The sequence below is a fragment of the Drosophila simulans genome, chromosome 3L (assembly GCF_016746395.2).
Source record: "Drosophila simulans strain w501 chromosome 3L, Prin_Dsim_3.1, whole genome shotgun sequence".
NCBI classification, from domain to species: domain Eukaryota; kingdom Metazoa; phylum Arthropoda; class Insecta; order Diptera; family Drosophilidae; genus Drosophila; species Drosophila simulans.
The window spans coordinates 10,774,353-10,802,338 of record NC_052522.2 but is presented as its reverse complement, the minus strand read 5'-3'; the positions used below and the strand labels follow the sequence as shown (position 1 = coordinate 10,802,338).

Sequence of the window (27,986 nt, the reverse complement as noted above, 5' to 3'; positions counted from 1 at the left end):
GCACGTGCTGCTCTTTCTCGCTCTCTCGCGACTTTATCCGGCGAATGAGAGGCCAACACTCGGCACCAACACACAGATACCGCCGCCTGTTTGCCTCGGTGTGGGTGTCTCTCGGTGCGCTGGTATTGGTGCCTGGTATCGCCGCTGAACGAGTGGCGATTCTACTCAGAAGTCAGTTTCTTGCTGGGCAGTGTCGGTTCAGGTTCATCGACGCTCCGCACGCGCTGCCGCGAATTCTTCAGTGCTGAAAAACCAAGACGCGTCTTTTTCGGACCCAAAAAAAAAAGAAGAAATATATAGAAAATATATCCGAACGCAACGTAATCTTCGCAGTGCGCTTGCAGACTCCCCCTCCAACCCGCCACGCAATAACTCTCTTTCTCTCTCTCCGCGAAGAGAGTTTCAGTGGTTGGTTTGGATAGGTCTTGGTGGTTCGGTGGTGCCGTCGCTGCTGCCGAAGCTCTGCCGACGCCGACGACGACGCCACGTCGGGAAAACCAACCTCTTGCAGTGAAAATCTTTTCGTACGTTTTCGTTATTTGTTATTCGCACGTTGACGCGACGAGACCGCGATACACGACAGCACGAAACTGCAGTCCAAATTGCAACTGCAACTGCAACAATAACGATCGCGCGTGCAACAACAGCAATTCGCAATCGAATAGTGGCAAGCCGCAAAGTATCTAAACGCCTAGAAATCCGTAAACTAAACTCGCCAAATCAGTTAAAACCAAGTGAAAAGTGTGTGTCTTACCAGCCCATTAAGTAATATAAATCAATTAAAGCCGCAAAACACACAATAAGCCAAACACGCAAACGCAGCATAAGCACAAATAATACATGAAATAAAAAGAAGTGTGATATTTTGATATTAGCAATTAGAGTTTACACAACGCAGCCTAAAAAATATTTGTTAAATGTGTTTGCCACCCCGAAGGCAAAAGCTACAAATTGGATAATGCTTGGATAATTCCCCTCCTACAAAAAACTTAAAGGTGAGTTCGCGAGATCGCTCAATTTGCCGACGGCTTAGTCATTTGGACAGCCGAAAAAAAATCACTATAAACTGCCATCTCAGCTGTGTTGTTGGTTGGTTGGTCGAAATGTGTCAAAAGCTGAGCTCCAGTTACGAATAGGATCGGTTTACCATAACACTCAGCGTAATATCAGATCGGCTGCTATATGTTATATATGTAGGTATGTGTGCTGCAATCGATTGCACCCATGAATGATGGACTGATGATGAGTCCATATCAGCACGGGCCCCCTCCAGTGGCATCATCCACATCATCATCATCATCATCATCCCAATCTCATCTCACTCCCATGCCATATTGACTCTATCTATATTGACGTCAATCGCAGCAGCAACTTGACATCGCCGATCTGCAGATCGTGTGCCTGGCAAATTGACGCACACAAAAGCGAGTGAGATAGAGCCTGGTGGAAAGATAGTACTAGGACCCTTAGCCCCAGTTTCCCCACTTCCAGTTGCATGCAGCTCCAGATTCCCACTTCCAGTTTTAGCCAGACTCGGGGAATTTTAATTGCCCATCTTGGCCAAAAGCAGAGCTGGCCTGCGCACTCCCTCTTTCTCTCTATGTGAACTATGCCAATTGTCTACACCTGAGCCGAAGAGCTGGCCGTCTGGCTGACAAATTTGTATGCACGCGCTTCAAAAGTGCAATATTAATTAATTCCAGCAACTCGAGACACGGGCAGCAACAACATCAACTGATCTGTATGCAACAGAAGTTGCTAGTTGCTAGTTGCAAGTTGCAAGTTGCTGGTTGCTGGTTGCTGCTAGCTGCTGGCAGTTGCTACTTAGTCGAGGCAATTAAATCGTATGTCATTCATTGGTAATTTATACCATTTACAGGCATCTTCTCGATGCGGTTGGCTGGAACGGGGGGTTCCTTAAACAACAGTTCTGGGATAATAGCTCCGCGATGTTTTACACTTGCCCATTAGCATAGATTACTGCATCAAGTGCTGGACCAAAATCCGTTTGCTTTTGCTTTTGACCTGTCTGGCAAACGGCAAACGCCAATAGCCAAACGCTTGATCGATCGCTCTAAACCGATTCCGATTCCGATCCGATCGGATCGGAGCGGCGATAAATGCAACTTGCCATGAAAAGTGCTGCCTTAAATGGGCATTAGGCTATTGCACATTTCTCAATATGTCGAGTGATTTTTTCTCTGCTCCTCCAACGCGGCTGACTTATACGCACCGCACCTTATATGACGAACGGCGACGTCTGCCGCTGTCCCACTGCATTTGGCATATAAAACAGCCGGAGCCACTCGATGGTTGCCATCGGTGGTGCAGTCGATGGTGCAGTTGGGGGCGATGGTGGCGAAGGTGTCTCAGGTGGTTCGCTGGTTGGAGTCTCACCCGCACGACGCCATTTCTCAGACCCCGATGTCAATGGCAATTTGCATTTTCCACACAAAAGCACCTAGGTGGTGCTCCTGGTGGCTCCCTTCCCTCGAAACAGGGCGGAATAAAAAAAAAGAAAATAACGCCATATATACTGTGTTTGGTCGACTTAAGGTCCCTGGTTCAGTGGTTAATTTATTTCTGACACAGCCTTAAATTAACAATTTTAATACAAACAACAAAAGAGCGCGCATTGAAATTGAGACGTTGAGCGAAATACAAAAAAAAAAAAAAATACAAAATAAAATAAAAAACAGAGAAAATGCACACAATACGGGGGGAAAAAACAAAAAGCTTAAAAGGAAAAAACATAAAATAAATTTACAGCAAAACAAAAGCGTGTTACAGAACAAAGGAGGCGATTTTGGGGAGCAGTGAAAGAGGAATGTGTAAAGTGAAATAAAATTCTGGCGCGTTAATTAACTTTAAACGATTGAAAACGAATTGATTTGGAGAAGCCATTTGATTTGGATTAGTCGTGCCCGATTCAGAAAATGCCACAGAGATCGCGGAGGTGGACCCCCAGCTCAAAGGGGTCACAGCTTTTGGCCGAGAGTTGCCAAGCCGGGCTAAAATTAAAATTCAATCATCACGTGTGCGTTAAAAGAGACACACCATCGCCATCTCACAATCAGACAGATCATTGGAGATGTTAATTGGAATGCGTTAAACAATAAAACAAAGACTGCCATGTCTGCCACAGTTGCCAAGTGACTTAACACCTTTGGGATCTGCGGTTAATGCCGATCTCCGACATCGATGTGGATACATCGACATCTGATAGGGCCACATCGGATTGGGATCCCTGGACATGCGTCGTTATCATGCATTTGATAAACGTTTTGTTTTTCATTAGAGCCTCGCCGCGGAGGAGGAGATATCAAAGATGCGCTCCGATCCGATCACACCCCTTTGATTAGCAGGGAGTTCAGCTCCAGTTTCTCGGAACACAAGACTGGCCAATTCGATCTAAATATTACTAGACTTATTTCAAGTCGAACTATTGTGTTTGGACAACTATTAGGAAATGACCATTCATAACTTCAAGTTTGAATACAATTTATTGAAAATTCAAACAAATCTATTTCAAGTAAAATTTAGATTGCGAAACACACAGCAAATATGTGAAACATGAAATCATCTTCCTGGATATATTGATTACTTAATCAAGCTTTGGAAATTTCGATAAACAGAAAGAGCAAATGCTTTCAATCTAAATTCCTGCAACTACAATGGGATGTCACTTTTTGACATTAAATTTAAAAGAACATTTTATCTTTCCGGACCTTGAATTATCCCAGACTAACCGCCAATTTCTCTGTGGTTTTGATAGTCTGCGGGTTTCTTTAGATAGCCGAGTTCCCACCGCGGGCATTTTTGTTTTATATTTTATTTTTATTTTTTTTTGGCATATCAGACAAACGCACGCAGTCCTCAATGAAGTGAATTATTTTTTCGGTGGGGCCACCGCCGCAGCACGTACTTGAAAACAACTTTTAATCTCGAGTAGTTTCAATTAACGTCATTGGACTACATAGATCGCTGATTACGGATTGAATGAGCATTAAAAGTATATATGAATAAGTGCGGAGTGTTTGGTATGAGCTATGACTATTGAAAATATAAACGAAAACAAAGTTAAAATCGTGAGCGAAGATTGCGCGATTGCGGCCACCCACCGCACATGGTCGTCCATTATCGGGGGAAAAGCTATATATACATATATACAACCATATACGCACATATAGCCCCCCGATCCGGTGGGGCTATCTGTCCTTCGATTTACGTCACAGCTCGCGTCGCAATTCATGAATTTCTCGCCTCGAAAAAAAATAAAGCGAACCCAATTCTATTTACCGGACGCCCACTTTTGAGTGGGTGGCTGGTGGGTTGGGTGCGGTGGATGATAAGGCGCGTTTGATAAGCACTTGGAGTGGTCAGTGGGTGGGTGGGATCGAGTTAGGAAATTTACGGGTCGTTGCATAAAGCCACCTGATTACTTCTGAGTCAGTCCAAAAGACACTCGCAACGTGCGGATCTTTCGATTGTTGTCGCAGTTTTTTGATTAGGCCAACTCATAAAGTGGAAAACCCGTTTGTGGCTCGACAGCCAGTTTTCCAGCTGAAAATTTGCAATTCGCTTCAGCCTGGGCCAGTTCAATATTTTCGCTGAGTTTATAAGCGCAAATGTCTGTCACATAAAACTTAATTGTAATGTTTGTTTACGAGCTCCACATGCCGGATTTTCGAACAAGACCCGAAACCACCCACCCCCAAGCTAATGGCGTCCATAAATCCAGCGAGTATCTCAAATATGAATTGCACTTTAATTTCGGATCTCGGATCGCGGCGAGTGCCTAATTTATGTAATACCCCCTGCTGTTTGTCATTTCACTTGGTCGGAGGAAAGTTCCTCCAAATTGTTTTAAGTAAGCGACAGCGTTAAGAAAAAAAAAGCGGAATAATAATAATAAAGAAATATCTTCATGCCAACAAATCCATTACACTCAAGTGCGCGACAACAGCAACAGCAAATAAATAAAAATATACGAGTGTGCATGTACATATGTATGTGTTTACGGACGGTCAGACATTGCGATGAGTGTGTGTGCGTGTCGAGTTAAAAAAATTAACCGAAATTTTATTAGTATTTGCGCAAGCGCAAGCCAAAGTCAACCTCAAATATTTGACGACCAGCGTTGACCAAAAGAGCCCGACTTTTTGGGGGCGGGGGCGGTGGTGATGGTGGTGGTGGTGAGGCATCTGCATTCCCGCAGACTCTCTTCTGGCGGGAAGAATTGAACCTGGTCCAGAGAGCCCAGCGCACAAGCCAAGCAAAAGGCAATTAGAGTTGACACTTTGGGATTTTCGGTCTTTTCTTATTTTTCCCTCTGACGATACCTGGCAGTCTTGTGATGCTCAGTATATGTATATATTCTTTATTCCGATAATTTAAATATAAATACATAAATTCATAACTTTATTAGCAAACTGTCTAAAACTTTGCTTGAATGATGAAATAACCAGTTTAACTGTATGGTATATCAATTCTACTTACACCCCCACATACATTCGGCATTTACTTTTATAAGTAATATTATTTATTGGCTACTCGGAATTCACAACAATAGATAAGTCGTTTCTAACTTTTCGCATAAATGTAGATTTATGGCAAGGTTTCTAATAGTAGCTAGCTAGAATCGATTAGGTTCCATATTATAGTAGATAGCTTTTTGCAAAAACAAACGTTTTTGATTTATAGACACTGTTTAAATATGATATATCTCCCTATTTCGCGCCATTATAGTATATATTATAAATTTCACAAATCCATCCAGGGTATCAGAGTATTCTCACAACACTTCTTCCATTTGGATTTTAGCGACTTCTCGGGATCCCTCGGATCCAAGGGTCCAAATGATGATGTCCGCTGGTCCAGCTCATCTCCGCTCAAGTCAACTCTGGTCAGTTTTTGGCCAAGGCTTAGTTGTGATGATGGCGTTGACGTGCCCAGGGGACAGTTTAATTTTCACTAGACATTGCCCACTTAAAAACCATTTTCACTTGAGACGTGACCGCTCGGCCACATCTTCTTCTTTTTCTTCTTTTGGCCGTCTAATGTTCGGAGTTGGTCTTGGGTTTTTTGGTATTCGCTCTTGGGCCCCGGAGTTTTTAAGCCTTGGTCCGGGGGATCTGTTATTTATGGATCAATATTGACGCAGCAGCAGGAGGCGGGCGGCGGGGAGAGAAATATCTGTAAAATAGCCAGGCAACATTGTAAACAAAGTGTAAGCCGCTTTGTTGTTGCCTCTGGCAACAACGACACCTCCCAAAACCCCCCATCTCTCACTCTAAAAAAAGTCTGTAGAAAAACTGTCACTAAGGCATTTTTCAAATCGGATTTTTCTCCCGATCGAAAACAATGCAAACCAATCGATGACAATCACAATGGGTCTGGCAGGTGGAAAAAATGCAGGGGGAGTGTCTGCCGCATAACACACATTTAATCATAAATTTGTCGCGCGATTATTTTTACAGTTTTCGTCTATCTACAAATATTAAGTATCTGGCGAGTGAGTCCAATAAGTTTAGGTCTCAATGCCTGACTTATGGTTTTAGGCTTCAATCCGATGTTGGATGAATATGTAAATGACTTGTTATTATTATGTTTATGCATATTTCCAGCGGCTTTCGTCTAACAAATGTGTTTCTTGTTTGTTTATTTGTTTTCTATTTATTTCGCTGTTTTTTTGTTTGTGTCTTATTTTTTGCTGGCACGTGTGTGCTTAAGTTAGACTAGTATACATTTCCCCCGTTGAATTTTTAAGTGACTACACTTGACCACAGGAAAAAGGGAAGCCTGTTGAGTTCTTTGGGCTGATTTCCGCTTGCAATTTATTCGACAACAACGTGAAGAAAAAGAACGCAGAGACCCAGGAACGCAAAGGGCTGAGGTCTCGAAATTCCAAGGCGTTTTACCTTCCCTGTCCGTATTTATTTTTTTTCGCTGAATTCACTTGGAGAATTTGTGGCAGCGGCAACAAGAGAAATGCATTGCCACAGAAACCACAAGGAATTGTTTCTCACGCTCGCTTAAAAAGAACGGGAAAGGATCTTGCAGGGAAACGACACCCACGACAGGAGACAGGAGGACTGAGGTCCAGAGATCCACGGATCGAGAGATGGAGATGGAGAATCGCACGGAGACAACCATTCCACTTGACTGAAAGAAATTCCTGAAAGCCGCTTTCCGACCAATAAAGTCTTATTATATACTCATCAATTCAGCAGCAGATAAAAGTCAAAAACTTTGAGATACGCTCACGCTGGATGTCGTCGATGCCGACTAAGGCACAAGTCAGATAAATTATAATTAAAGCAGACGAAGAAAAGGAGAAGACACGCCAGAAGACACATGGATGGGGGGGAAGGGGTTTGGGTTTGCTGGGGCTCTGATGTCAGAGCGTATTTAAAATACGAGTAGAACCGCTTGCATTCAAAACGCCGACGACGCCGACGCCGCCACACGACCCGAAACCCAAACCCAAAGCCAAAGCCAAACCAAAACCAAAAACCGAATCTCTGGGCCAAGTCGAAAAGCCAGGCTAAAAACCGACGGTTAAACAAAACAAATAAACAGCCAAACAGGCGCAGACGTCGCATAGAATCGGGCTTCAGTCAGCGGCAAGAAAACACCTGTCAAACTGGTCCAAAAGAACAAACTGCGAGGGGCGAAACAGAAAACAACTGAAACAGAAACTCGGGGAAGACTGGGGATAATGACTTGGCAAAGGATGGATCCCAATCCCATATAGCCCATATGATGACAATGATGATGATCGTGATTTTCAGGCCGTGTGCCCCCAAAACGGATATGCAGCATGAAAAGAGGCCCGAAACTGATTAGCCGGTTATTGATTTAATTGAAGAAACAGCAGAACCCAAAACGGAAGTTATTACGCAAGCTGATTTTATTAGATTAGATGATGCTGCAGATTTTCCCTTTCTTCCAGTCGACTAATTGCACCCGAAGGTCTTTTCCCAGGCACGAGAAAACTAAGCAGGAAGTGTTGGAAAAATGGGAGGAGTGCTGGAAAAACGAGTGTCAGTCGGTGGGGGAGGGGGCCCTAAACTATTTCCCCCAAAATCCTTTCAATTAGCAAGCACGCAAAGCCAAAAACCCGAGTGCAAGGACAAAGTTTAACAGCTTAACTCAAAGGAGAGCGATACAGATACTGGCGCAATCAAATTACCAAACTAATCGCATGCAAAAAAGGCGAAACAAGTTAAATGTGTCTATGTGGGGATTACTTTTGGGGGAGTGTTCTCCTCTGGCAAGAAAGTGAAATGCGAAATGGCATGGAAAATGGTAAAACCAGGGGAACTTGGCGCAGTTTAAGGCGTTATGCAAAACAACTGCAGTGCGTGCGTGTGGCAAAAAAGTTTCACAAAAGTGGGGGAGCTAACTGGCTGAGCCATATTGTACATACACACATGTAGTTGGAAAAGGATACAGAAGGAACTTTGGTCGACAGGCTACAGGAAGTGCGCAAAATGCCACAACCGCATTGTGCTGCCAATGTGCTAAGGAGTTCTGGCCTCTTAAGCTATCTCTTTCACGTTTGATTTCCTTGCGTTTCGCTTGTTTCGCTGCATTTGCTGTTTGCCGTTTGCTGTTTGGGCCAACAACTATTAAAGTTGTTGCATGTTTGGAGCTTGTAAACAAGCTTGTCGCTTCGGCCTATAAAGTAACAAAATATTATTAAATTAAAACTGAAAGCAGTGGGGAGTGGTAGCGTGAGGCTGAAGGCGTGACTCCACCCACCAAAAACACCAAAGCATCGGCTCAGCTATCTGTGTTTCAGCATATGTATACGTGCTTATATGTACGGCAGCATAATTATGGATTGGCCAGGGTATGGCGATGACCACGTCGACTGGTCATTAACTGCCTGATGAGCCAAGAAAAAAGGGGCTGGGGAGTGGCACAGTAGCCAATGCCAAAGTGGCAGCCACTCTTCTCTAGGAGATACTTGCAGCAAGCTGCCCCTGGGCCGCATAAATAATTATTAGCAATTGTCTGCAGGTGCAACAGCAACTTGCAACTTGGGGCTGGAAGTGGCAGCGGCAGTAGCAACCTGCTTGGGCCACTCGAATTGCACACTGCAATTTGAGCATTTTTCACATTTCCTCGCCGCGCCCGCCAAAAACAAAAGACTTAAGCAACGAACTCGACAGGACCAACAGCACTCATTTTCGTTCTCTTTCTCTGTCTCTCTTATTCTATCCCTCTCTGCCACTGCCTTAATGCCCCAAATAAGGTCAAGGGGTTGGAGGTGGCGGTGCTGTCTGGCCACCCACAGACACCATCTTCACTCCACCAGGTAGCCAAAAAAAAAAAAAAACATCAGAAAACCCTTTTGAATGCTGTAAAGGCACTCGAAAAAGTTCAGACGAGGCAGCCAGGGGGTTTTGAGGTAGGTAGAAATTATTAACTGACATTTTAATGATGATAATGATGAGGCCCCGTTGACGTTGCCCCTGCAACTGCGTCGGTGGCTAGACATAAAGCCCCTCTACCCCCCCCCCCCCCACACACATTCCCCCCAAAGAAATAAACAGGTAAGGCCGAGTGAAAATCTTGGCCAGTTTTGTTGATGCTGCATCGGCGTGATTTTTATCAGCTCAACTCGACTGGCGCCAGCTTCATTTTCAGCCAGCCGCTGTCCCTTCGTTTTTTGGGCAGCAGAAGCCACGGCTCCCCCACCCAGCAAAAAGTAAAGAGTAAAGAATAAATAAATAACAAAATTCGAATGGAAGAGTGCATAAAAGCTATGAATTTTAATTGATTTTTTTTCGCTCTAAACAAAGCGCGGGAATGCCGTAGAAGTTGTAATTCATTTCAGCTTTCGTTGCGCTTGTAAAGATTCCCTTTTTTTTTGCTTTTAACTTATTTTTACCGCTCGCCGTCTGCTGCTGCTACAGATGAAGCATGAAAATAAGTTTCGAGCTGCAGAGAGAGGAAATTTGGGGCAATTTAGGTAACGTTCTGCAGCTAACCAAGGAACAGATCATTTAATAAAAGAATCATTTGTTGAAATAGATTTATTATATACTATTTGATTTTGAGGTTTCTTCAGTCAGAAATCCTTATAAGCTACCACGGCTTTATTTTGTTCAGTGTATCTGTTTTCCTCTCCCCTTTCCATCCGTTCTACCTTTGTGGCTAATTTTCGAGGCACCCACAATTCGCTGCAGCAGGACTCATTGTCAGTTTGGCGTGGCAGCGTCTGTTTGCAACATGCTTAATGTCATGCAACAACAGCAGCAGCGGCAGCAGCAACAACAACGCACTGTCACTGTCATGCATCATCATCGTGGCGGAGTTACTCGGAGTCTGCTGTTTGAAAATTATTGCATGTCTCCGGGGCCAGCAAACTGCAACCTGCCAGAGGAGCAGACTGCAAAGGAGACGACTCCCAGTGAGTGATGCGATTATCTGCAAGATTCGCTTATCTACGGTGATCCATCAGACGCAGTCTGCAGTCCACAGTCTACAGCTTGCAGTCTGCAGTCTGCAGTCTGAGATCCTGTCCAGCCTTTTGGCTTTCGTGCAGAAATGCAGATCCGCAGAGGAAATGCGTAGCCTGCGCGGGCGTCCGCCTTATAAATTAGAATGTGTGCTGCGTATGCTCAGGTATCTGAGTATCTTAGTATCTGAGGAATACCACTCCGCGTGTGTGCATTATGTGTGTGTATGTTTTTAATTTACTCTTTATGGCCAGGCTCCCACGGTTGAGCGGAGTGAGCAGAACTTGACCACCTGAGATGGCCAGCACCCGCTAGCCAGAAGTTGTTGCCAGTGCTTTTTGCGGTTGCTGCCAGGAAGCTGACTTTGGGCTTGGTTAAAGTAAACCACAGTGGGCTGCCACTTTTTTCAGTCTTACTTTTTTGTTGACTTTGATTGAAAGTTGACACAGCCAAGCGTTGAAAACCACATCCGTGGAAGGGGCCTACGCAGCAGCAGCAACAACAACATCAGCAACATCAGCAACAGAATCAGCAGAAGCAGCAACTCTTGCATCTCTATGCAAATGCAATTAGTTTTTGATTAAGTTGTAGGCTGCCAAAAAAAGTGGAGATTCGCCAGAGACACTGCACCCAAGGTACACTTAAGCGCAGTGCCAAGCGACAGACCGTTAAATTGTTGCAATTACCATTGCGATGTTGCTGCCGTGCCACCGATGCTGCTGCTGCAGCGCCGCCATATTGCTGGTAAAACAATATGCAAACTCGCCTTTGGTGTGTGCCAGAGTGGGTGTGTGCCTTTTTTCTAGTGTTTTGTGCTGTGTGGCAGCTACTGTTGCTTGGGGCAATTGTTTAGCACGCGCTGCTAATTTTGCTGTATTGTTGCTGCAGCTACTGATGTTGCTGCCAGGCAGCAATTTCTACGTTGCATGCACGCCTCGTTGATTGTAGTAGGTGGTCACCCTCGCCACATCGCTGGCAATCATTTTAATAGCAGCTCTTTCGCTGGTCAGTCCGAGGTTCTATGTAATTTATGCCCGCAACTAATTGCATTTGAAAGTTAAACTGCAAAAGTCAAACGGTTTCCAGATATGTGCATGCCATAACCCAAAAAGCTTCGAATATAAAAATTCCCACCGCAGCTCTGAAAAGAAGAAAAAAATCTGAAATAGATTTTCCCTGTTGCGTGGCTCATTTGAAATTCGAATTTCAATAACGCACACAAAACGATGTTTATCTGGGGTTTCAGTTCGGTTCGGTTGGGTTTTTTCTTATGTTTTTTTTGAGTAGGCGTTGTCGAATAGTTTCGAGTGCCCTGGTCCAGTTCACGCACAAAGATTCAGATTTAAGATTGAAGAGGCCAAGGTTCGTGAGATAAGAGTGGCTTCTGGCTGTTGTTGTGGGGGTGCGATAAGGCGGAGCCAGAGTTTATCAGCGATTCCAGTTGTGGCGCAGCTGTGGCACAGATATACTCAACACTCGTATTGTGCCAACAAGTTTTCGATTTTGGATTTGGTTATGGTTTTGGGCCGCATATTTGTTAAGGTCGGCACAGCTGCTGGAAGTTGGAAACTGGTCACATTGCTGCTGGTCATATGGCGCATGCAACCGCAACACGTCGTGCTGCATGCCTAATTGCAACAGGTGGCAATCGACTCGGCTGCACCCGCCTGCAACATGTCGCAGCTACGCCAGCAACATGCCAATTAGCGGCCAAAACAAAGCACCCGCACTTTGTAAGCCCCCTCACTTCGATGCAAATCATGTTGACAATACTTGTTATAAATTGCTTAAATTGCTTGCAAAATTAGCAAATAATAGCTGCAATTGTCAGATCCAAAAAAGGCAGTAGCCACAATTGCAGCCTGACATTTGTTTGTTTTTATCGCCGTTGTTTTGAGCTACTGTATTAATGAGCAGAACTGGAGAAAACGGTAGAAATTATAATTTACTGAAGGCAATCGCAAACGCTTCCCCCATCAATCAGCTGCCGCGGAGATTGCCTTCGATTGCCAATCAGTCGGCGGCATTTACCTCCTTCTGTTTGATATCTCTTTCCCTAGCCAATTTTTACGGTGGCCGACACGCCCACTTAATTTGGCCGTGTTTGTGGGTGGTAACCGCTCTTTTTCGGGGGGGCTAATTTTGTAACTAATATTAAAACACTTCAATCAATCAATGTCTTTCGGGTGCTGGGGAGGGGAAACCCCCTCAATATACATAGGTAGCTCCACTAAAAGTTGGCTAAAATTTTCATTAAATCGCCAAGCAGTCTGAGAACCAAGCGATCGGTATTTGCCTAGACCATTAAATATTTATGAGCTTGCCGGTCCGAGAGTTTTGTCCAACCTGCCAACTATTTCCAGCTTGATTAATGATCTCCGCGCTCGTCTGTGTTCTGCTTTAATTACCACAGCAATTAGCAGCTGAAAAATCCGCTCTGCCAGCAAGCTGCCACAATTTGTCATAGCACATGGCGGCTGCAGCATCATCGCCGAAAAATCTGCAATCTCTAACCTGCTCTTCGCTATTTTTTCTTTCCAGACTATGCCAGATCTGCAGCGATTGGACTCGGCCACCGTCTAAATCAAAGAGGTAAGTTTGCCACACCAGCTGCTGCTGCTGCAGTTTGCTCGTTTTTTTTTTTGGCGGCGAATGACAACCCTGGCCTGGCCGCTTTATTTTGCGATCGCAACTCCACCTGGCCAGGCAACCTTCACAAAAAGCTGAAACGCATTTTGAATTTAATGCGTGCGACGAGGACAGCCCAGGGGTGGGGGTGTGCAGGGGGCTGAATCCCCCTCCCCCTCGGATCGATCATGTGCGTCTGTGGGGCTGTCCAACTTTGCCACAAGCCAGTGTCGTCTCTTGGTGAGCTCGCTTTCAGCCGAATTCAGTGGTGGAATCAGATGCGAGTATCCGATACTTTCCGAATACAATAATTTAAAAATAAAATATTGAGAAATTCCGGTCAGCATCGATAAGCCTCACACTTATGGGAACTCCAAGATGATTAAGAATGAATATTTTTAGGCATTTCAGGATTGTGCCTAACTTATCTTAAAGCTCAAAAATTTGAAAGTTCAGTTCTTAGAAAAGTTGCTTCCATGTAAGGCACGTTAAACACACGATTGCTTATTAACGCATTCAAAATTCAGCTTAAAAATTATTTTTTAATCATAGAAAGAAAAACTCTGGAAATCACGGGAGTGTAGAACAAATATATAACAAATAATAGATTTGCAGCTTAAAACCAGAATTGTACAGAATTACGCAGGGGATACTCCAAGATCGTGAGATCCCAACTATCGCATCCTTGTATCTCAGCTATCGGCTCCTTCGTGAGCGGCTTCGTGTTTCGTTCTGCAGGTGCACCACTGGTGGGGGCGTTGTCACGACGACCTTCCCCGCCAAAGGAATCGCCGGCTGCCATTGAAAGCGAGTGAAGCTGAGCACTCTAGACGGATTGCCAAGTTTCGTCTCGTACGAGTCCGAATAAAAAACATGAAATGAGAAAATAAAACGATACAAGCCAGTGCAGCTGGACCTGGCCACTTTTGAAGATTAATTGCTCGCGACAGTCGCAAGTCGCAAGCTGGCGAGGCTGCCCCCTGAAGCTGCTGCTGATTTCGATGTTGCCTCCAAAAGCTGGCAACCTGACCATAAAAATCGGCATTTGTTGGCAACACAGAGCACACACACAAAAAAAACATACAAAAAATTAACATGACGTCAACGACAAGCGCACAACAACAGCTCAATTGGCCAGCAGCAGACGAGTGCGACCTTTGCGATTTGGCCTGTCGAGTTGGCCAGTGGCGATTAAGGCCAGAAAAGCGTTCCACATGTCCGAATGTTCCAATCTCTGGCTAAGTAATCCATCGACTGGCGAGAGATTTCTTTTGACACGCCCCGCGTTTTTCTCTGGGTGTCATCACATTCGCTTTTCGATTTTTTATACACCCAGTTGAACTTTTTCGCTGGCTTTTCGCGATTTTTTCGGAGCGTTTTTGGTTTTTGTTTTTGATTTTTTTGATTTTTTGGATTTTTGCGTCTCGTCGGTGGCGGCGCTTAATTCATAAAATCCGTCAGCTGCATGAAATACAGCTTAATTAACAAAAAGCTGGGAGAAAAGCCGCAGCCGCACGCAGCGGTGGCGCAGTTCCATTCATTCAATCGTCCATTGAACAACGCCGGAGTCTTTTGGTTTTTCGTTTTTGGTCTTATTTGTGCGCCCGAAATTTGTCACCACAATATCTCCATAATTGAGTTGAGATACGGATGCGGGATTGAGCTCGAGAAAACGGAACGGTGCGCAAACGGTAAATACACACACGGGCCATAAACAAACGAGTCAAATTACAAGCGAATGAAATCAATTAACACCTGCCGCTGATGACTCCTCGCCATCGATCAATCGATCTCGCACACACGAGCTGCATAAATTAGTGGTCCAGCAGCATAATTGTGTGTTCTTTCAAGCGATCCAGCGAAATTAACATATCAAACACAGCATAATTGCGCTTTAATCGCGCCAGGTTCCCCCCCAAAAACTAAAACTGAAACCAAAAAAAAAGTGAGAAAATTAAAGCCTGAAACTCTGATCGCTCGCTGAAAATTAATGACTTTCAAGGGCTCCCCGTCGTGCAGACTGAATAGAAAAATAGTCAAGGAAGCTTAAGGTCATTTCTTCTGTTTGAAATCTTCTGTGACAACAAAGATTATTTTAAATGGGACTCATAAGACTGCACTTTGTTAGGGAAATACTTCTTTGGAGTAGGGAAAAATATGCTAAAATGCTTTTTGTTTAAATGAAAAAGAATTGATATGATGAAGCGATTGGATTTGAAAAATCATGAGCAAAGAGTAGCTGCTTCATAGTTGTAAAAACCTTGTTTCATATAGAAGCTTAAAAGTTAAAAAGATTCTAAATTCAAATGAAATTGTTTTATCCATTCCCTTTTAGTTTCCTTATCGATCTAAGCAATTTATTTCATTTGCTACGTTTTCCACAAGACTTGAGCGCGTTTTTGAACGCCTGACGTTCGTCGAAAGGCCTGCCGACCCCCAAGCTCCCCCAAATCCCCTCGGGAGACCCCCTTAGTCTCGCATTCGAAACCCCCATTCTGGAATCTTGGACTCGTATAATGCAAAGTGACAGCAACGGCTTGTAGGCAATCAAAATGCGAGCCAAAACACGCGCAAGTTTGCAATTGTGTATGGTTGTTGCTGTTGCTTGGTGTGTTGTTGTTAATATTATTCTCGTTGTTTTTATTGTTGTTGTCGACTCCACCTGGCAACGCAAATTGAAAGAACTTGTTGCAGTCAACGGGGCAAAAATTGAATGCTTTGCACTTGCCTTTGCGGTCACAAAACAGCAATAAGAAAACTGAGAAAAATGCAGCAAAACTCCGAGATATTGGTGGTGCACTTTTGGTGGTTACAACTATTGATTACATGCCAAGGAACGGCTCACATTACCGGAGCAGCAGACCCCAGATGCGGGTGTTGCTGGTGTGCCACATGCAACATGCGGCGATATGTTGCTGCTGCTGCTGCTGCCGCTGCTGGGCTGTTGCAGCAGCAACATCGAACAGAGTCTGTAATTAATGCGGGAGCGTGCGCTGACATTTTGAGAAATTTATTGCTCCAAGTGGATTTATAGTCTGCGACATTTTATAGTTTTGGCCCCGGAGAGCCTGCGGTTAACCGAGCGATACCTGCGAGGATCCACCAGCTCCACCAGATCCACCGGATCGAGCAGATCGATGTGGGAACTGCGAACTGCGAACTGGGAACCCTTAATGCGCATCATGTGCGCGCGCGCATATATAATTTGGCTACCCGATAATGATCGGCCTTTGGCATAATAAATTTTACACAAAGCGAAAAAGAAACGGGAAATATGTGCCGCAAAACGCTCAGGAAACTTTCAACTTGTTGCTGTATGTGGTTGTGTTGCCGTTGCGTATCCCCACTTGCAATCTATATTAATTTTTATACGAAACCGAACCGAACTGAACCGAGTCACGCTGCTGCACTTTCATAAATGCCAAAAATTTCACCTGCTTTCACAAAGATGATTAAAAATAAATATGCAGGCGCTGCAATTCTCGACGGCCGAAGGTTGATATACGATAATTTCGTTCTGATAATGTGACGGACGGAGGATGAGACAGGCTGGACCTGTGACCCAGTTGAGGGGTTTTCAGTCAGTTTTTCGGCGTTTTCGGGGTTTTCGGGGCTTGGGCGGGCTTCGTGTTGAGCCAAAAAGCGTTTAAGGCTAATTGCAAAGATCGCTTTTGACTGATAAACGAAGTGGAGAGGGTCCGAACGGATATGGGGAGAAGGTGGAGTGGGCGGACTCGGTGGGTTTGCCCCCTTGGCGGTGACCCAAAACCCTTTTGCTTCAAATCTTAAGTAAAAGAAAATACGAGAAACAAAAATCAACTGAAATGGGAGAGAAAAAACAAATACGCGGCATTCGAAGCTCGTGCTTAATGATGATTGCTGGCCCCCAGAGGTTAAAATTAAATAATTTCCGACTCCAAATGAAGGCGAAGCGCGCTTCTCTAGTCTAGGCTAAAATGGCGGGCGTTCCAGCCATTCATTTTGAGCCCGGTCATATATAATTAGCATGAAATGAGCCAGGGATCTTTAGTTTGGTCAAAGAAACCATTTTTCGCTTGTGGCGATTTTTTCGGTCTTTTTTTTTTTGTTAGCTTGCTAGTTCCTCTACGTTTCATTTCGTTTTCAGCTCTTTTCTGCTATTTATGTTAATGCAGCGATTAAGCAGCAAATCGTGCGCCTAATTATGATAAACATTTGCCAAAGCCAAGAATAGAAAACAGAAAGAGGAAGTGCCGCATTAGAGGGTGTTTCTAGGCTGTACACATTTAAATAGTGTGGCCAATGTGCACTTTATGGCAGTTACGCGGTCTGACCAGTTAATGTATTTTAAGCAAAAACAATCTTAAGTAGTAAAGATCTTTTAATGTTAGTGAATAGAGGCGACTATAACGTTAAGCAATACGAAGTGTGACCAGGCTGTTTTGCAGTTTCGTGTTGAAACCAGTTTGAATATTTATTTTTATTTCCTGCGGCCCCTTCGCAATTTCTGTGGCCCTTTTAGGCGCCTCAGTTAGTCGGCAACGATAAGGCGGCAATGGTTTAATTTAGCTGCACCAGCGGCAGCAGCAGATGACGACAGGATCGTTGGGCCGGTCTACGTGCAACAGAAGTTGCTGCGCCGGCAGAAGCAACAGCAGCCGCAGCCGCAGCAACAGCAAAACAAATGTGTCTGTATATCGCAGCTAAATTGACTTTGATCACGCGATCCCGAATCCCCCCTTTTGGCCCGAGTTATATGGCCGATTCCAGGTTGCAGGCTCCAGGTTCTCGGGCGCGGCCTTTTGTGGCACAAACGGAAGTATGCTAAGCAACTTGTTGCTGCCGCAAAGGCACAGGCAGCAAAAGCAGCTGAAGGTGTATATTGCAAAAATAATTACATTTGATTGTAAAAGGCCAGCGTCTCTAGGCTGGGGACTCGAGATCGGACCTCGGCCTGCCAGAGAAAAATGTGCAACATGATTGCAGTTTACAGCCCCAGCAGCAGCAAAAGCAACAACAGCAGCAGCAGCAGCAAAACCAACAGATAAAATGCATTTACAATTGAATTTGAATGTAATTTTATTTAAGCTGCGGTCAGCCAGGGGCAGCATGTTGCTGGGGTGTTGCTGCTGCAGTTGCTGCTGCTGCTGCTGCTGCTGCAGTGGCTCCTTGGCACGGCAGCAACAATTGGCCTGGTGGCAGGAAATTGCCATTATCTGGCATTATCCACTTGGCCAACTTGGTGGCGTAGGCTGCAACCTGCAACCTGCAGACTGAAAACTGAAAACTGCAACCTGCAAGCACGTCAATCCGCAGATCAGAGCCCCTCTTAATTAATGATCCGAGTCCATGGCTCTTGCGCTCGGTAGCAGTGGCAACTAATTAGCATATCGTTAGCTCACATATTGACGTCAAATTTGGTCCGGGCCAATTCGCAGTCGTTTTCAAATTACAGTGATCATTTTAATTGCAGTGCGCCAAGCGCGGACTCAGATTCAGATTCACAATCGTACACAAAGATTGAGCCACCAATTGAAAACAAACGAGCAACAGTAGCCAGCCAAGCTAGTTATAATAAATGAGTTCGCATCATGGGCAATGCAAAAGGCGGGGGAGCCAGGCGATAATGAAATAGGTTGAAATATAATGGAAGATCTACGGATCAGGGTTCAGAATGGAGGGGAATTACAGAAATACAGCGAGAATGGAGAAAATTTAGATCAATGGAGATCAAAGATCTGTTGGTGATACTATAGCAATGCAAATGGTATTCTCATTTAATTGATGTATTTGCTATAAATAGTTCTGGTTTCTTAATCAAATAGATTAGCTATAACAAACTAATAAACAGGATATAATAGCACTGGCAGATTTAGTATTGTTGTTCATGTTTTTCACCTTCATTAGCTCCTTCACTTTTCCACTGAGTTTTTCCGAAATGAAAACAATCCAATCGCAGCTTTTTCAGCCAGTTGCGAGCTCGTGTTGCCGCGGGGGGCGGTCTTAGCAACATGTTGCTGCTGTCATTGGCTAGCAGCAACAGCGGCGATTGTTGTAGGCGTACAAAGAGTTTTCCCCAGCTTTTTTTTGCTTTTTTTTATTTTTCATTTCTCGTTTGATGAGCAGTTGAGTTCGTTGTCGTGGCTAAGCAAATGGCGTTTTATTTTATTAGCCATATTTCTGCGCCGTCATGCTTTGTTTGCCTTCGGCGCAGCGAGTTGTTGCTGTTGGCTGGTGTTGTCTTTGCACTTGTGATTGAAGTTGCGACTCCATTGAAGCCCCCACTGTACCCAGTGTGCTCCCCCAACCCCCCCTTGCACCAGCCCGAAGAGCCGTCCATTATCAATGCATATCACGTTGAATGCTGATGTTTATGATGTCGTTTATTACGACCAAAGACAAGTGAAGTAAACTCCAGTGAAGTGTGGCTTAAATGGCGTCAGAGACATTTGCCAGATTAATGGCCACAGTTGCCCGCTGTTTCTTTTTTGTGGGCGGGGGAGCCCGACGGAGGCGTGGCAATAGCCACCAACAGCAACAACTGCAATCGCACACCAACAAATTGTTTACATTTTAATTTCTGCAATTTTATTTGCTTAGCTCTGCGAACTGTCGTCGGATTGAAAAAGGAGGGGACCGAAAGGGGTTTCAAAAGGGGCTCCAAGAGCGGAGAAGGGGGGTCTAAAAAGGAGGCACATGGCACGCGGCTTATCGCGGCGTCTCTGGGTCCCAAAAGGTGGGGGGTATAAATGTGTTTGACGGCTGCTACTGCAAAACTTCATCAAGTTTCGCTGTGTGTAATAAGCGTGACAAATGCCAGGCAAATACAGTGGTCACTCAGCGGGGAATACTGCTGGCGATTGTTGGCATAATAAATAAGTCATAAACGATGTCGGACAGTAAAATTGATACCACGCATTGGGAAAGCAATATAATATTGATCCTTGGAACAACACAAATTGTAAAGCAATTACTAGCTTAATTCTGATAGCCCCATTTGCTGATATATTTTAGTAATTATATGCTTTAAAGTGGTTCTTAACTTAATATAATAATACCATGCATTCAAATGTTATCAGACAGTCGAATTGCAAGGTTTTATGTTCTTAAAAGGTATAATTTATCTTAAGTAATCAATTTGCAACCCTTTCTTGGACTTAATTTTCGAGCCCCATTTCGTATTCCTTTTCTTAAGTGTTATAAAGTTACCCCTTTTTGGATTGCCAAAGTGCGTCGCTTAATTATAAAATTTTAATGGTCACCTATATGCTTGTTGGACTGCCTGAAAAACCGGGGCCGTGAATCATATTTCCATGGCATTGCACATTTTCAGTTTTCCCGCCGTCAGTTTTGCCGAGCAAAATAATGACAAAGCCGAGTTGGCAAATCTGGGTTCTCGTTTTTGCCATTGTTGACAACAAATGAGCGCCATTTAATGCGCTTCCTAGTTGTTTGCCGTCGTTGTTCGACGGTTGTTCATTGTTCGTTGTTTGGCGTAATTAAGCAGCGCTTTTCCCCGTCTTCACTCGCAGCCACTTTTGCACTTGGCTTGCACTTTTCCAGCTTTCGGTTTTCAGCGCCTCAGCTTTTCAGTTTTCAGATCATTTACGAGCGCGCACTTGGCATTCGCCGTTCCACTTTGCCAAACATTTGCTTACAAGCCATGTTTCGCTGTCCGCTCGTTTTGGTCTTTTGGCTGGCGACTTGTTAGCGCCATGTTTACACTCCAGAAAAAGCTTAATTAAATCTGAGATGGCCCCCAGCATTTTCATTCCCATTTCCATTTCCATGCCCGTTGTATATATTTTTTTTTTCGGCCACTTACAAAGTCATTCCACCCGTGGCCAAAAATTAGCACTTCATTTAGCATAATTTCACACCATCTCTTTCATCGCCTGACAAATCCACTTTGTCTCTGCCATTCTACCATTATGTAATCTTTCGCGCTTGGCCAAAAAAAGTTGCACAAATGAAGGGAGAATTTAGGTTGAGATTTGTGGGGTAGTTCATAGCGAAGTTGGAGCTGACCTTTTTAAGAATGAATGGCTTAAAGTACAACTCATTTTAAGTTGATTATGGTGAACTAGCAAAACATTACCAGTCATATTCTTATCTGATCGGTTTTCATATCAATTCTGCATTCATTCGAATACAACTTTATCGATTTAAAGTGCCAACTTCTTTGGCGAGTTAATTAACACTTGGCAAGGGTATGACCACTTATGCGGATATATGTACACTTGTGTTTATCCAAACTCTGCCACCATAAATCAAAAATCTCGACACTCACCCGGCTGCACCTCCTCCATGAATCGGGTCCCCGATTTCGCGTGCTAACAAGGCCCCAAAGCGGCGGAACCTTGGAGAACCCAGAAGAGAGCTCGACTGGCGTGAAAATTTATGTTTTTTTCAGCTTTTTGTTCACTTGATTTCATGAATATATACATCTGCATATATATATATATATATGTTCTGTTATATGGGGGACAGTGCGAAAGAAGTGGGTAAAAAGTTGAGGAGGCGGTGAGGAAAAGCAGGAAAAGAGCCAATGCCGTTGGCCACATTTGCTGGTGTAAAGTTTTTCGCATAGTTGTCAGCATTGCGCTGTTTAATTACCCTAATTAAGAATATTAATTGCCCTTCGGGTGGATAATAGTAATAAAAGTGCGAGGAGGGGGAGGAAAACGGTGTGGCGGTGACCCTATTCCCGGAAATAGAACATGAATTATGATATGGACAAAACTTTCACAGCGTTTTCCATTTAAGTTGCGAAATCGAAAAAGTTCACACAACTTTAAAGGGGCCGCCAACGGGAGGATACGGGGTCCTTGGCTCTGGACAAAGGACACGCACTCCATTAAACCAAAAGGGGCAGACATACATATGCGACAACAATAACAACAGCAATTGCAAGCCACTAACTGGCAGGAGGTGAAAGGTGAAAGGGGGACTGTTGCAGCGCCAGCCGAAGGATGAGCAGATGGACACAGGTGTCCTGTCGCTGGCACATCAACACCTCTCCTCGGCTGGCCAGCACACCAACACACACACTCGATAGCAGACGGGTCCGGCTCTTTTCATTTTCTCAACACGTAAAGCAAACACGTGACCGTTAAGGACACGGACTCCTGCTGCCCCTTGCTCTTAGCCAAAGCTCCTCGGCCCACTCCGCTTGGTTGTAGGCGCAAATTGCCAACAGAAGGACAACGACAGCGAGTGCACTGAAAAAAATAGGGAGCAATATAAATAAAAGTAACCTAATTTGAATGCAAACCCTTTCAAATTGCCGAAGTGTTACTCAAGACTTTACCAAAAAACGTAACAACCATAATTATTAAATATTAGTTTTCACATTATTGGCAAAATATAAATTTAAATATTTGAAAATATCGCTCTTGGCATACATAATTTTTCTCAGTGTGCAACTGAGAGACCCCACCGTAAACTGACGGCTTATGGCAGACACAGCACAAAGCTTCGCTCCGTTCGCCCCCTGCTGCACCACCCCCTGCACCACCAACTCTCCCCGCCCCCCCAGCACCACCTCACATCGCAGCTACGTGCGTGTGTGCACAATATTCATATATCACAAGGATAAGCGCAATGCAGCAAACGTCCTTCCAGACGTGCCGTTCGTTGTTGTTGTTGTTCCTGCCGTTTGTGTGGTGCCTTGTCCTTTTCCCGAGCCAACTGCTTTGGATTCAGTAGCTCCAACGCCCCCTTCACCCCACCACCAGTTGTGTGTGGTAACTTTTAATTATTTGCGAATGTTGGCGCCAGACGGCGAGATGCGATGCGATGCGATCCTGTCCAGGACTGTCGCCCGTGCCATCCTGTCTCCTTTCCTTCATTGATTCCGCTGACCAGCAGCGCCAGTAGCTTAGGAGCGGGGTGGGGATGGGTGACAAAAAGGGGGTGTTCGCCGGTCAAGGCGAAGGCAGCGCCAAAATCCAAAGGCCCCATAAACTTTGAGCGCCATAAAATCTGCTGGCAGCGCCATAAAAATTCCCACAGCGGGAGTTGGAGACTGTACCCACCAAAGACCCTTTTTGGCCATACTGTACCCACTCCGCTGCCACCATGGTTAGACAGCCGTCCCTTTCCCACTCGTAGCGACAAACGCATAAAACTAACGCAGCGTAAACGCCGCCGTTGTTGTCATCTGTCTTCCCGTTACGTTATTTCTTTTTGGCAGCTTCAGCAGAAAATTTATCTTATTTATTTGTTTGACTGAAAGCCAACACACAAACGGATGCCGGCGAAATTGCTGCATTTTGATGCTTGACTGATTGTCCCCACAAAACATATATCTTTCATTTAATTCCCCTCCTTCACAATAGTTTCTAACGCAATTACGTAACCCAATTCTTACCAGACCAGCGTAGGCGGCCAAATCTATCTGGCAACGCTCTGCGTGACAAGTGCCAAAAGTATCGGGTGCGAAGGAGATGACTATTGTAGGCGTGCAAAAAATCATTCTTTCATTCTTCGCTCCGAAGAACGTTGCCGCTCCGCAAAAGGCCTATAATCCAAAAGCATCCTGCACCCAAAAAAGTTTTAGTGTTGGCCAAACTACAGCCAATTGTGTCTTGTATTTAGTGAAAAAGATCTGAATAAGATATGGTGGTGGGTGTATAGAAAAAAAGGAAACAAAAATATTGAAATTTACGAGCTTGAAAAAATAATGCACAAAGTGTTGCAATTGCAACGATTTTAATTGGTTTCAGGTTCTAGTGTCTTGTTCTTGGCAAGCGTGTCCAAGAAGTGCCCAAAAAAGTGTCCATAAAAGTGTGGTAATAACCAAAGTAAAAATGGTTTTTAGGTTAGGTGTCCCAGAAAAGTTATTCTTGGTGAAGAATTACTTATTCCACGCGTGAGTTTTTGGCGTTCTGAATTTTGTACTTCAAACTACCGCATCTCTCCCGAATCCGCACGACTAATTCATAATTTTCCATTTCATTCAACTAATTGTTAACACCATTTTTGTTTTAATTAATTTTTATTTCTATGACTAATCTTAGATAAATTCATTTTATTTATTTGCAGTCCCAAAAGTCCCGCCAGGTAGCGAGGAAGAATCCCAGGCCACGCAGGCTGGATATCTTGTGGCCAGGGGTGCCGAGGCCTTCGCAGCTGCAAGAGCAGGCAGCCCAATCCCAACCAGGAGCCTCCAATCCGCAGGAGAAGCCGCCGCTAAAGCCGCAAAAAGTTGACCTCATGACGATGGCAGAAGGCACCGACCCCATGGGGCATGGTCACCACACGAATCCGCACAATCCGCCCCAGCAGCCGCCGCAGCACCACCCGCACCACCTGCCCTTGCCCCACCCTCCGCCGGCACCACCGCCGCAGCTACTCAATTTCAACCACCACCAGCAGCAGTATCTTCCTCACATGTATCCTGCGGCAGCGGCTGCGGCTCAATCTCACTCCCACTACGGTGGCCTGCAGTATCCCCATCCTCATGCGCTGCAGCACCAGCATCATCCCCACCAGCACCAGCACCACTTGCCGCTGGCCTTGAGCCTCCATCAGCAGGCGGCTGCTGCGGCCGCAGTGGCTGCAGCGGTGGCCACCAACCACTCCAACAACAACAATCAGGCCAGCGTGGCCAACAATAACATAGTGGTTCCATGGAAGCAGCGCAAGCGCAAGAGGCTCTCAGCGGTGCTGGACAAGCTGCACCACAATAATAATAATAATAACAACAATAATGAGACCCACTCCAATGGCATGGCCTGCAAGGCGGAACCCATGGATATGAAGGGGGATCTAGCCGAAGATGCCGAACAGGATGAAGATCATGATGGGTCCGTGCCCGATGAGGAAGATGATTCCTTAGATCGGGATGGGGATGCTGGCAAGTACATCAAGAGCGAGCAGCCCGTCAGCGAGGACGAGGAGAACGAACAGGAAATGGATCAAGACATCGAGGACATTTCCGGCGAGGATCTCGAGCTGTCGCACAGCGATGATAATGACCAGGACAGCCCCAGGATCAGCATGAGTCCTTTGCAGCTGCAGGCCGCCCAGAGCAATCTGCCCCAAGACCAGAACCAGCCGATGAACAAGGAGAATCCGCTTCATGTGGACATCAAGACTGAGATCCCCAGCCCCTATGATAGGTATTTCCCCATACCATCTCCTCTGTTCGGCTATTACCTGCACACCAAATATCTGAATGAGGTGTTCCGCCGGCGTCATGATCTCTATCCCTCGCCTCTGCAGCACACTCCATCTTCCATAGCCTCCGAAACGGAGACTTCACCCACTTCTCAGGAGCGCAAGAGTAGCTCCAACCACGTCTTGCCCCATGCTCTGTTGGCCAATAATTCACCTCCGCCATCGCTGCCATCGCCACCGCGCAGCGAATCCTCGGTGACCAACAATGTGGCCACCACCACCACTAGCAGCACCACCAAGAAGCGCAGCAGTCCCAAGCCCAAGGGTAAGAAGGGCGAGAAGAAGCCCATGCCACCGCCGCAAGAGCGTCCCTTGGATCTGTGCATGCGCAACGAAGTGGAGCCCAAGAAGTACAAAAAGTCCGGCTCGAAATCCTCTCAAGAGTCGCGTTCCGCCGGTATGATGCCGCCGCCGCCGGCTCTGAGTGCGGCCAGCAGTTTGGAGAGCATGAGTGCCCTGTCCCCGGCATCGAGTAGCCACTCGGGTCACATGCCCATCACCAGCGCTGCCACGCCCAACCACCAGCCACCGCCCAATTCCCCCTATGCCAATGCCATGAACGCTGCCCATGCAGCGGCAGCAGCGGCGGCGGCAGCCATGATCAAGATGGAGATGCCTTTGCATCCGCTGCACCACCAGCAGATGCATCACTCGCAAGTGCCCACCACCACAGTGGGTGTGCCGGTGATCAAGGGCGATGTGGCCTCACCCACAACAAAGGAAACAGTGGCCTGGCGTTACAATCTAGACGTGTCGCCCGTGGTTGAGGAGATGCCGCCTGGGTCGGATGTGGCCTATGTATGCCCCACCTGCGGACAGATGTTCTCTCTGCACGACCGCCTGGCCAAGCACATGGCCTCGCGTCACAAGTCCCGCAATCCCGCCAATGATATTGCCAAAGCCTATTCCTGCGATGTGTGCCGGCGATCCTTTGCCCGCTCCGACATGCTGACCCGCCACATGCGCCTCCACACCGGAGTCAAGCCGTACACGTGCAAAGTGTGCGGTCAGGTCTTCTCCCGCTCGGATCACCTGTCCACCCACCAGAGGACACACACCGGCGAGAAGCCCTACAAGTGTCCGCAGTGCCCGTATGCCGCCTGTCGTCGCGACATGATCACCAGACACATGCGGACCCACACGCGGTACGATTCCAGGGGAGGATCTCGAGAGGGCAGGGAAGGACGCGAGGGACGTGAGGGCAAGGAGAGCCGCGATTCGCGCAGGAGCAACGAACGACTCGAGGAGCCCAACTCACCCGGTTCCCATTCGCTGCTGGACATGAAGATGAACATGAACATGGGCATGGGAATGGGCCTCAATATGGGCCTGCCCATGAATCCGATGAGTCTGCTGCAGGAGGAGCTGCTGCAGAAGTCCCAGCCGGGCCTGACCCTGGGTGGACCCATGCCACTGGTGGTCAAGACGGAGAGCGCCTAACGGTGTCTGTATGCAGCAGCATCCAGACCATTTATGACCTGTTAGGTAACCACTATCCAATCTCCATTTGACAGGCCCAGCTTAGTGCTACAGAAAAATATCTGAAAAAAAAGAAAAGAAATGAAAACATATTAACTAGAGCAGTTTGTACTTGTACCGGAAATCTCTGCGAAGACTGAGGAACCTTAATACTACCTACAGTTTAAATAGGATAAAGAACCATCAACTAATTTTGTAAAAGAGGAGTTAGAGGGCAGCACTCATGACCACCCAACGTATTAGAAGTTTAACTAGTTCTAGTTGCTAGATCCTTTCGTGTTAAATGAACCCCCAGGAGTTTAGATAGCCAGGATCTTCGATACAGCTAGCAATTCCATGTTCCACACCTAGGCTATACTACACTATACATATATAGATATGGGTCAGATCCATCGTCCCGATGATCTGATCTCTCAGCATTTTGAGCAACGTTGAAATTACTAAGTTAGACTCGCTACTTAGGCTACATAGGCACGCCGCATTGGATAAGGCATTACTTTTGTACTCCTAATTTTAATTAACTCTTAATTTATTTGTAACATTACTCAGCAGAATGTAAACTTATACCACAACGATTTGTATTAATTTAATTTTACCTTATTTAATATTTAATTTAACTTAGTTTAGGGGATGCCTACACATGAACACAAACAAAAGACAAAGAATTCTCCCTAGGGCTCAAAAAGAAAAAGAAACGAACGCTACACAAACTCATTTCTATGGAAATCTTAATTCTTTAATGGAAAAGAAAGACAAAAAGAAACAATTCCTTTTTTTGTTCAACAAAAACACTGTTAAATTTACATTACCTTTGTAATTGATTTAATGCTTGCTCTTCTATTACCTTACTACTTTTTGTTTTCATGAAATGAAATAAAAACTTTTAAGTTTTCTTTAGTTTATAAACCATCTGTGGATTGAAACACCTCACCCCTTCCCGCTCCCACAAGTGGGGACACGTTAACCCGTTTCTGCCCCCAGGGGTGGGAATCACCTCACCTTTCGTGGTCGTTTACATGTTTCAAGTTAAAGTTTTTCGTTATTTATTATAAAAAGAAATGAAACAAAGCCCCGACTCCCGCTTATTGATTATTAGTTCTTAGCTAAACATTTAAATAAATTATTAATTTATGTTATTCTAGTTGGTTATGATTAGCACTTAGTTAAAAACGTTTTTCACAAAATAAAACAAAACAAAGTCTATACATGATGGACAATGTCATACAAAACAGAATTTAAAGCCAA

General features: G+C 45.3%; 1 protein-coding gene across 3 annotated transcripts; it reads left to right on the top strand.

Annotated features, from left to right (window-relative positions):
* The first annotated feature begins 148 nt into the window (after positions 1-148).
* LOC27206237 (transcription factor btd) lies at positions 149-27,986 on the top strand. Of its 3 annotated transcripts, XM_016169792.3 has the most exons (3): positions 149-995; positions 13,014-13,064; positions 24,126-27,986. In XM_016169792.3, the coding sequence occupies exon 3, from the start codon at positions 24,297-24,299 to the stop codon at positions 26,700-26,702; it is 2,406 nt and encodes an 801-aa protein (XP_016031379.1). In that variant the 5' UTR covers positions 149-995; positions 13,014-13,064; positions 24,126-24,296; the 3' UTR covers positions 26,703-27,986. The 3 variants fall into 3 exon arrangements, with proteins under 3 accessions (XP_016031379.1, XP_044778783.1, XP_039149107.1); XM_044922848.1 differs by lacking the exons at positions 149-995; positions 13,014-13,064 and adding an exon at positions 23,575-23,705; XM_039293173.1 differs by lacking the exons at positions 149-995; positions 13,014-13,064 and adding an exon at positions 23,935-23,952.